The sequence below is a fragment of the Brassica napus genome, chromosome A8, assembly GCF_020379485.1.
Source record: "Brassica napus cultivar Da-Ae chromosome A8, Da-Ae, whole genome shotgun sequence".
Taxonomy (NCBI): Eukaryota; Viridiplantae; Streptophyta; class Magnoliopsida; order Brassicales; family Brassicaceae; genus Brassica; species Brassica napus.
In genome coordinates, this window is record NC_063441.1 from 17,065,351 (window position 1) to 17,076,261 (window position 10,911).

The 10,911-nt window shown below is 28.1% G+C and overlaps 1 protein-coding gene across 1 annotated transcript; it reads left to right on the top strand.

The window, feature by feature from the left end:
• Window positions 1–1,654: 1,654 nt before the first annotated feature.
• On the top strand, window positions 1,655–4,572 carry LOC106359972 (probable WRKY transcription factor 13). The gene is made up of 3 exons (XM_048737864.1): window positions 1,655–2,195; window positions 2,845–3,177; window positions 4,123–4,572. The coding sequence occupies exons 1-3, from the start codon at window positions 1,681–1,683 to the stop codon at window positions 4,304–4,306; spliced, it is 1,032 nt and encodes a 343-aa protein (XP_048593821.1). The 5' UTR covers window positions 1,655–1,680; the 3' UTR covers window positions 4,307–4,572.
• Window positions 4,573–10,911: the final 6,339 nt, after the last annotated feature.

Here is a 10,911-nt window from a genome sequence, read left to right on the forward strand (position 1 = left end):
AATAACTAGAATTTGGATTTCATTAATTAGTATTTTGTAAACCGTAACATAGTTTTTTTTATCTACGTAAGCAACACACCATATGAACGCCGTTTCAGGGACGTAGCTGGACGCCGTTACAGAAGCTGGCTGCCGTTTAAGCGACACGACGTTAACTCGCACTATCTCTCTTCATCTTTCTCTCGAGTGCCCTGACGCGTTTTCTCCTTTCTCTTCTTATTTCATTTTTCTTTTTCGTATCATATCAACAAAATATTCCATTTTCCTTTCTAGACGACATTAGTTCAAAATAATGCATTCATCCTCTCTCTATTTTTCATTCTAAAATAGAATTTAGACTTTAGAATAAAAATATTTCAATGATACTTTATTTCTCACTCTATAATAGAGTGGAGTAACTTGTTTTTTTATTCATCACTCTATTTTTTACTCTAAAATAAAGTATCATTGAAGCAAACTCAAACTCTATTATAGAATTACTGTGTTCTAAAGTAAAAAATAGAGTAAGCCATCGGAGATAGTCTAAAAGGTGAAGTAACACATATTTATCTCATGCAATTCGTAACAACCCTCGTAAGTTGGCAACTAAAAACACTTATATCTAAATTAACTTTTACCCTTTATTTTTAGACAAAATTTAAACTGAAATCAGCTGTTTCTGTATTGTAAAAAGGTTAAGTATATTGCTACAGAATAATCAGTGTTTTACACACACACACAAAATTGATCTTAAGAGCGCAAAATCAGAATAATCTTTGTTTGGAAAAGCTAAGTGGACGACACTGGTTCTACCTATGTAGTTTTTTCACCAGAACAAATGAAACTCTTTTCTTTTTTTGAACTTCAGAACAAATGTATTAAGGGATATGTATCACACATTGAAAATTCTAAGGAACATTCAGTAATATATAAAGGATTAGGACCAATCCACTAATTGCCAATTAGTTTTGAGTTGGAAGCCCATAATAAACCCGAATCTAACATGGTATCAGACCCCATATCCTAATAAGTTAAACCTCTAATATTAACCCTACCCGACCGGATATATAGGTCGTAATTGACTCGCTCGGCCGAGTATAACTGTCTTAAAAAGTTTCCGAGATTTCTAACCGATAAGAGTCATCATCTCGAGGAAGGATATTAAAGGATATGTATCCCACACTAAAAATTTTAAAGGACATTGAGTAATATATAAAAGGTTAGGACCAATCCACTAATTGCCAATTGATTTTGAGTTAGAATCCCATAATTAATAAACCCAAATCTAACGAAATGAATATTGTTATATCGAAGTGAAAGTTGCAAGGCCATTAAGAGAGTAAATTGATATTTTTAGTCATGCAGCACGTGTGAATTAGTTAGTAAAATACTAAAATCTTGTAACATCAACGGCCTAAAACTTTTACGTAATACCGTCATACCAAAAGGACACTATATACAAATTTATAGTAATTTTTTGGTTGCTCTGATATCGCAACAGATAATAGTCCCATAGATAAGGCATCGTAAACACACAAAAACATTGAGTTTACTATATGGATAATCCAAATCAGTGTTAAAACTTTTAATTATAAATAATGGGAATTAAAAGATGTAAATCTTAAACAAAGCCAAATCAATTGGACCCACCTGCAACTTTCTTTTTCCAACATTTATATATTTATCGAAACACACACATGGATGGATTGGCTTGTCATAACCCAAAATCGAACCAAATATCCACCAAACCAAAAAAAATCCCTCTCCTCTCTCTTACACACAATCTCATCTCCTTCAAACTTTTGCGTCTCCTTCAAGCTTTTGCGTGAAAGAAAGAGAGAGATGGGTACGATAAACCAAGGAGTAAGCTTGTTCGATGAGCCACAAAACATCATAAACACCAATAATACTAACACTCTAGGTTTCTTTTTCTCTTTCCCTAATCACACATTATCTTCGTCATCTTCTCCTTCTTCTCTTGTGTCTCCGTTTCTAGGTCATCACTCCTTCAACTCATTCATTCACAATAACTCCCCTTCCTTTGTAACTCATCCTCGAGATCCCATCAATCCCATGGTGAATCTCCCAGAAACCCTAATCTCGGTCTCCTCTTTAGCCTCATCAAAACAAAGGCATGATCATGATGGTATTGTTAACCTTGATCAGCATCGTCTTACCGGTGAAATATCATCCCAAAGACCGTCTTTAAATCCATGGTAAGCTTACTTTCGAAAATAATAAAGTAATTTAAGTCTATGGATTTATTGATCTAATTATATAAAACAAATAAAAATATAGGGGCCAGTCTATAGGTTGTCTACAGCTACCGCTTTAGTATATCTGAAGGATCTCATAAGATAAAGATATTGATTCCCTTTACCATGGATTTATCACATAATGAATTATCGTATACTATAATAGCTAGGGGGAATTAGCTACAATTAGCTACAAGTTATCAAGAGCTTACAATTCGAAGTGTTTTTAGTGCCTTCTCTAAAGATTCATAGCACGCATTTAAAGTGTACACACTTTTTTTTTTTTTTTTTTGATAACTTTGGTATCTGGGCAGCCACATTCCCAACTATCCCCCGAAAGGGGTCCAGCGCCCCAACGGAAGGGATGTTAAATCCGTTGTGGCCAAGACTCGAACCCGGGTGGCGGGCAGTACAGCTGTACCTCCTTTACCACCAAGCTACGAGCGTTTGGTTGTGTACACACTTTTGTATTCGAAGAAAGCAAATTTAAATTATAAATTTAAGAAAACATTTTAAATCCTATATATAGCAGAATTTTTAATTGGTCTGAGTTGCCATGCACACATTACACATTAGCTTATGTCAAATGCGTTGTGTTAATGTAATTTAGGGCATGGAGTAGTCAAGCAGGATACGAATACAACAAGAAAAATAACCATACAAGTGAGATTGATGTTGATCATAATATTGATCATGATGGTTGTGATGGTGATGGCGGTAATGATGATGATGATCATCAACATCATGAGACTCGTCGCCACAAAATTAACACGTCACCATTGGGAATAATGTCTACTCTGAAGATGAAGAAGCCTAAGACAAGAAAAAAAGTGAGGGAGCCTCGGTTTTGCTTCAAGACACTAAGCGATGTTGATGTCTTAGATGATGGATATAGATGGAGAAAATATGGCCAGAAAGTTGTCAAGAACACTCAACATCCCAGGTTTTTGTTTCTTTTATATGAAGTTAATTACATAGCTAGTTTTTTTTATAATGATTCGAAACTGGTTTCCAAGTTTTTAATCTATTTCAGACTTTGTTTAGTTAATATCATTTATACATCCGTTATATATTTTCCTTTCATTATTGCTTGGGGGTTAACGATGACTTATCATATAAACTTACAGGCTTGAATCAGTAGATTTTTCAAGTTTCAACTTTTAAATGTTAACTAATATGATGAGAATATGAATAGTCTCTTAAGAGTTTGATTATGAGCCATGTAAATACTGAAATTTGCTTCAGGATTTTGCTTATGAATTGAATTTTTTTTAGCAGAATCTTGTTGGTGCTTCTCTGTATTAATTATCGGATATGTTATAAGAAGATTATTGTCTCAGTGGGATTAATAGGTAAAAGTAAGAAAAGAAGACAACCGTTTACCAAACAAAAAGAAAAGTAAATGATTTCATGTGGGGAAGCATTTGAGTATTATGTGAGACATATGGGATTTCCTTAAGATTCCTCTCTCTCAAGTTGACATTTGACATTTACCAACAATGATTTGTTTGGGTAATTGGTATAGTTCTTGAAAATTATGTTTTCGCTGTTTTGTAAAGTTCTATCATGAGCTCAGTATTAAAGTTTCCATTTGTCATCAGTTTCATATAGCACTAGATATTCGGTTTTCCATACGTAATCATATTTTCCCCCATTAAATAAATTAATTTTCCCATATAGCATGATTATATATGTATAAGGTTGATACATAAATCTTGATTCATTTCATAACATGAAATTGGTTTCTTTGGAAATAGAAAGAAAACAATCTTCTGTTTGGAGGATTAATAGATATTACTCAAATTTATAATGTATTAATGCACTTTTCAGTCAGTTTTGATTAAATTAGGCTAACTAACTAACTAATATTTTAATTTTAAAACGTCAGGAGCTATTACAGATGCACACAAGAGAAGTGTAGAGTGAAGAAGAGGGTGGAGAGATTAGCAGATGATCCAAGAATGGTAATCACTACTTACGAAGGACGACATCTGCACTCTCCTTCTAATCATCTCGACGACGATCCTCTCTCCTCGTCTCACCATTCTTCTCTCTCCAACTTTTTCTGGTGATGTTGTATTTTTTTGAATCAAAAACTATTCCATCGTGCCTCGAATTAATCATCGCTATAGTAATCAATGCCTTCATAAAACAAAGGAAATAGTAACTACGTATACGTTCTCGTTAAGAAAAGGTACGATGATGTTTTTATATGTAATGTGTTCGTGTGGTTGTTTAGGTTTGTCTCTTGGAAGATGATTAATGTACCTTTTTCAATCTGAGGATTATATATGTGAATGTGTCTGGAGGGTGGAGACGACTTGTTATTTGTTTCTGATATGATTGGAAGTTTAGAGCTTGTATACTTTGACAAAATTAAAATTTTATTTATTTTAAATTACAGTTATAGTATGGTGTTTCAATTAATAAAATGATTACGTAGTTGATAAATATAATTTTTGAAAATAAGTTATTGCATAACAAATACATAACTATATGTTATAATGCTTTTATGTTATAATGCTTTTCAAATTTTTATGTTTCACTCGCTAACAAAATGTTGATCTTGTCTAGTGTTCTATAACGCCGTGCAGGAGAGTGTCTAGACCAAAATTGACCATTCGAGTGATTTGTATTTGTGAAACATATATTTAAATTTATAATTTGAAACCATTTATATACCTAAACTAAATTTGTTATAATAAGTTATTTAAATTTTTTATAAATTTATAATATTTAAATTATATTTTATTTTCAATTTTCTTAAGCTAAAAATATGCTAATTTTATATACATAAGATATATTGTCTAGGCTCTGTTAAGTATTCACGTATAGGCTATAGACGAACGGTGATAAAGATTCGTTTAACATCTAACAAGTGCATAACGATTTAGAACATGGTTTTTACTTTTGACCAGATATTATATGTATACTAGATTTGAACCCGTACGTTGCAACGAGCTTTATTTGATATTTTAATTTAATAAAAAATATTAAAAAATCATTTTATTATTCTTTTAAAATTATTTTGCATATATTATGTGAAATTTATTTTATAATTAAGAATTTTTTTTTACACATAAGTTTCAATTAATATTTGTTAGAGTTAGAAAAAACATTCAAACGTAAAAATTTAAACCGGATCCAACCCGAAATAATAATTATAATGAAATAAAAAGGAATTTGGAAGTTAAATACGGCACTTTTTCAAAAAGAAGTTAAATACGGCCAAGAAGAAATACCAACATTATACACTTTCTTATGTACTAATTTAATGTTTTATTAAACTTATCTGATGTTAAATAATTTTCTGGATTCATTATTTATTAAAGATATATTTTCATAATAATATTTTAATTAAAATAAATTATAAACTACTACATAGTAAAAATAAAAAATGTAATAAGATAACGATGAAGCTTGATTTTTTTTTTACTAAACATATGTATGGTGACAGTAATAATAATCAATTTTTATGAGCAAACATGAGAATATATATATCAAACATGTGTTTGATTACACATTGTCGTATAACCAAACACATAAATAATTAAATACCAATCACGACAACATTCTAAGTTTTGGTTTTTGTTAATTTAATAGCTTTAACATCATACTTGTCATCAAATTTTTTTCTTAAATACTATTAAATATGTATGTTTACTTTTGTTTGGATTTTTTTTAAAAAGGAAAAATTTATATTTTACAAATCTTGTTTTTATTTACAATTAATAAAAGAAAAACTATCAAATTTTTTTATATTTTTGTTTACGATTTTAGAAAAGAAAAAGTATTATCAAATAAACTTTTACAATTATCTTCTGTTTAGAATTTCAGAAAAATCTTATTGCTATCAAATAATTATTTCTAGTTACTATTAAATTATTTTAAGAGTATGATTTTTACAGCTCATATCAATACTATTTTTACACTTCATTTTTGATTAAATAATTTTTAGTATCATGTTCTTCATCAAATTTTCTCTTAAAATATACTATCAAATAACTTCTTACAATTGTTTTTTGGTTAGGAATTAAAAAATATGATACAAATCTATTTTGTTTAGGATTTTCTTTTCGAAGTTAAAGAACGAACAAATATTTTTTTTACAGTTTTAGGGTGTTAGAAAGGAAAATTAACATTACATAATATTTTATAATTATTTTTTTCTAGGAGTTAGAAAATAAAAATACGATCAAATAATTATTTCCAGCAAATATTAACTATTTTAAAAAGTTTCTATTTTCAAAATTCTTTTTCTCAATATTACTAAAATTTTTAATTAAATATTTTCACTATCATATTTATCATTAAATTTTAAAAGTAAAAATTACTTTTACAATTCTATTTGGTCAGAATTTAAAAGGAAACAATCTTATTTGGTTAAGATTAAAAGAGGAAAAAGTTATTTTTCAAAAAATTTTATTTAGGATTTTAGGGAAAAAAGTTATTTTTACATAATGATAAATTTTTATTAATACATACACAATTTGTTTTACAAATGTCACAATCGGATAAAATATTTTAAGTTATTTTTGATTTATAATTTTTTAACACAAAATTATCTATTAAATAGAAAATTTAATTATTTTAAAGAAATAAGTTACTTTTAAATTTTTTTATAAAAAGAAAAATTCCAACTATAAGTCGTTTTGTTTAAGATTTTTATACAACTAATATATTTTCAATAAAAAACTAAATTTAGTCAATTATATATTGTGTCTTATACATACAAACATATATATATTCCTCATATTCACACATACTACTTATGTACGACAAAAAGATCATAAGTAAAAAAAATTGTGTTAGAATCATAAGATGTAATAAGGATGATGAGTTGTTTACAGAAATTAAAAGAAAATACTCAGATATTATTTTTCTTGTAAATACTATTTTTTGTAAAAATAATATGAAGAAGCTTAAACCTAAATACAGATGTGAAAATAATATTTATTTTGGTTTATATTTTTGTAGCATACATTTATCTGTTAAAAAAGAAACTTAGCCATTTATATGAAAAATAATAAGAGTCCTTTAACATTTTTATTTTTTTAGGTTTTAAAAAAGGAATATCATTTATTTTATTGTTCATTTTTCTATTTGATTTTTATTAAATAATTTCTTGTACATGTAGGATTTTATAATTCTTATTTTTTTAAGATTTGTTTTAAAAATAATTAATATTTTTTCTTATAATATCTTTCTTTCGTATCTTTAAAGATGAAAAATATAAAAATATTTTTAAAAGAAAGCATATACATAAAAAAAGCTTTTTACAATTATTCTTTGTTTCTAGAATTTTTGAAAATTAGATTTACTATCAAATATTTTTAAAAGACTATAAAAGAACCATAAAATATAATTGTAAAAGACTATGTAATAGTTATTTTCCTTTTCTAAACTCCTAAAAATAACAATAAACTATTTTTGTAATAATTTTCCTTTTCTAGTCTCCAAAAAATGTTATAATAAATTTCTTTTTCTAAATCTTTTTAACTCCTAATAAAATAGAATTGTAATATATTTTTGACACATGTCACAATCTTAATAAATTAATTGACACATGTCGCGATCATGTTAATTAGCAACTTTGAAGTTTCAAACTTTATATAATAAGTTTTCTTTTATAATATCTTTCTTTAGTATTTTTAAAGATTAAAAATATAAAAATATTTTTAAAAGAAAGCAAATACATTCAAAAAGCTTTTTACAATTATTCTTTGTTTCTAGAATTTTTGAAAATTAGATAATATTTTAAAAGACTATAAAAGAACCATAAAATATAATTGTAAGAGACTATGTAATAGTTATTTTCCTTTTCTAAACTCCTAAAAATAACAATAAACTATTTTTGTAATAATTTTCCTTTTCTAGTCTCCAAAAAATGTTATAATAAATTTCTTTTTCTAAATCTTTTTAACTCCTAATAAAATAGAATTGTAACATATTTTTGACACATGTCACAATCTTAATAAATTAATTGACACATGTCGCGATCATGTTAATTAGCAACTTTGAAGAACCAAACTTTATATAATAAGTTTTCTCTTATAATATCTTTCTTTAGTATCTTTAAAGATTAAAAATATAAAAATATTTTTAAAAGAAAGCAAATACTTTCAAAAATCTTTTTACAATTATTCTTTGTTTCTAGAATTTTCGAAAATTAGATTTACTATCAAATATTTTTAAAAGACTATAAAAGAACCATAAAATATAATTGTAAAAGACTATGTAATAGTTACTTTCCTTTTCTAAACTCCTAAAAATAACAATAAACTATTTTTTGTAATAATTTTCCTTTTTTAGTCTCCAAAAAATGTTATAATAAATTTTTTTTTCTAAATCTTTTTAACTCCTAATAAAAAAGAATAGTAACATATTTTTGACACATGTCACAATCTTAATAAATTAATTGACACATGTCGCGATCATGTTAATTAGCAACTTTGAAAAACCAAGCTTTATATAATAAGATTTCTAGAATTTTCGAAAATTAGATTTACTATCAAATATTTTTAAAAGACTATAAAAGAACCATAAAATATAATTGTAAAAGACTATGCAATAGTTACTTTCCTTTTCTAAACTCCTAAAAATAACAATAAACTATTTTTTGTAATAATTTTCCTTTTTTAGTCTCCAAAAAATGTTATAATAAATTTTTTTTTCTAAATCTTTTTAACTCCTAATAAAAAAGAATAGTAACATATTTTTGACACATGTCACAATCTTAATAAATTAATTGACACATGTCGCGATCATGTTAATTAGCAACTTTGAAAAACCAAGCTTTATATAATAAGATTGTAAATTATATGTACATAATGTATCTTTACTGGGCCTTAGTTAGTCATTGCTGGGCATATAAATATACTATCTAAATTATAAACTGAGTGCTGAGCCTACGTTTGACATTAATGGGTTTCTTATGTCTCTTAATTCATAATGTATTCATTATAAAAAAAAATGTTTTATCTTAGTAGGCCAGAAGTGATTATTTAATGGTCTTAGATAGTCATGGCCTTCTTAAAGAGCTTACACTTGCGCATCAAAGACAATTTTTCTCGATGGCCCGGTAGACATTTCTAAGTCCACGAGCATATGACCACGTGGCAAACCGAGAAAGTTGGCAAATGGAAAAGCGTCAAACCACGTGAGCGTTATGATTCCCAAAGGTTAAATAATTTTTAAAAGTAGTAACACGTTGATCAACTTATACTTACGGAACCCTATATCAAAAAGAAAAGGAACAATAAAATAATTAGTTACGAGGACATGAAAAGATGTGACCCGTTTGCTCCGCCGATTTCGAGGGAGACTCCCACGTGATTCCCTCGTGGACCGCACGTCTCCCTTATTCGAGCAAGGTCCTATAGTTTTTATGCTAATTAGTATATTATTTAACAAAATTAATTGTGACACGTTGATCAACTTATTTATTGTGTTACATCATCTCAAGTTTTCGATAAATTATTTCTCGTAATTTATTTATTACTACTAACTTAATGACACTCTTCGAGCAATTCTAACAGTTGGAAGCAAACGTAAACGTGATACTGACTCTCTTTTTTTTTGAACTACGATACTGACTCTCTAACACTAAAGTACTGAATTAAGTAACTATTTGTGTGAAACAAAATAAATTGTTCAAAGGAGATCGGGAATCAAAAGCGAGAAAGCTGGGGCTGCGAGGAGATGAATATAATATTCGAAGAATCACTAAACGATATTGGCGAAATCTGAGCGGTCACTTTTTGTTTCTTTGTCTCTTCTTCGTGAAAAGAAGGAAGATTCCAAGGGAGATGAATCCACCGATTAATTTGAGTAAACTATCTATTAAGGAATATGTATTCCACATTGGAAAATCAATGAAACATTAAGTAATATATAAAAGATTAGGGTCAATCCACTAATTACCAATTGATTTTAAGTTGAAAGCTCATAATAAACTCGAATCTAACATGGTATCAGAGCCCAGATCCTAATAAATTAAATCCTTAATTAATATTAACCCTACCCGACCGGATATATAGGTCGTAATTGACTCGTTCGACCGAGTATAACTGTTTTAAAAAGTTTCCGAGATTTCTGGCCGATAAGAGCCATCATCTCGAGGGGTATTAAGGGATATGTATCCCACATTGGAAAATCAATGGGACATTAAGTAATATATAATGGGTTATGATCAATCTAATAATTGCCAATTGGTTTTAAGTTGGAAACCCATAATAAACCCGAATCTAACACTATCTTTACCATATGAAAAGTACAATTAATTATCTCTTTATTAAGCTGTAATAGTTGTTTTCAGAAGTCTTAGCAAAATATATATATGGCAGAGACCTCACACTCGTGGGAATGGGTTTGCAAACATTTTTCTTAATTATTGTCTTTTTGTAGCTTTGTGTGGTTCGTACACCGTCGAAACCTCAGAATTTGTAAAGTAGTTATTTAAGAACGAGCATTCGCACGTGAGGGAGATTTGTACGTGAGATAGAAGCCTCGAGTATGAACACAAGTATGATTAAATTAATTCAACTTCAGATTTCTCAGTCCCATATGCAGCTGTATGTATATATACCGTTTTGTGTAGTACGTACACAGTACACATCGCAATCCTCCACTAATATCGATACAGAAAAATTTAAATGCATATCTAGAGGATGTGAAT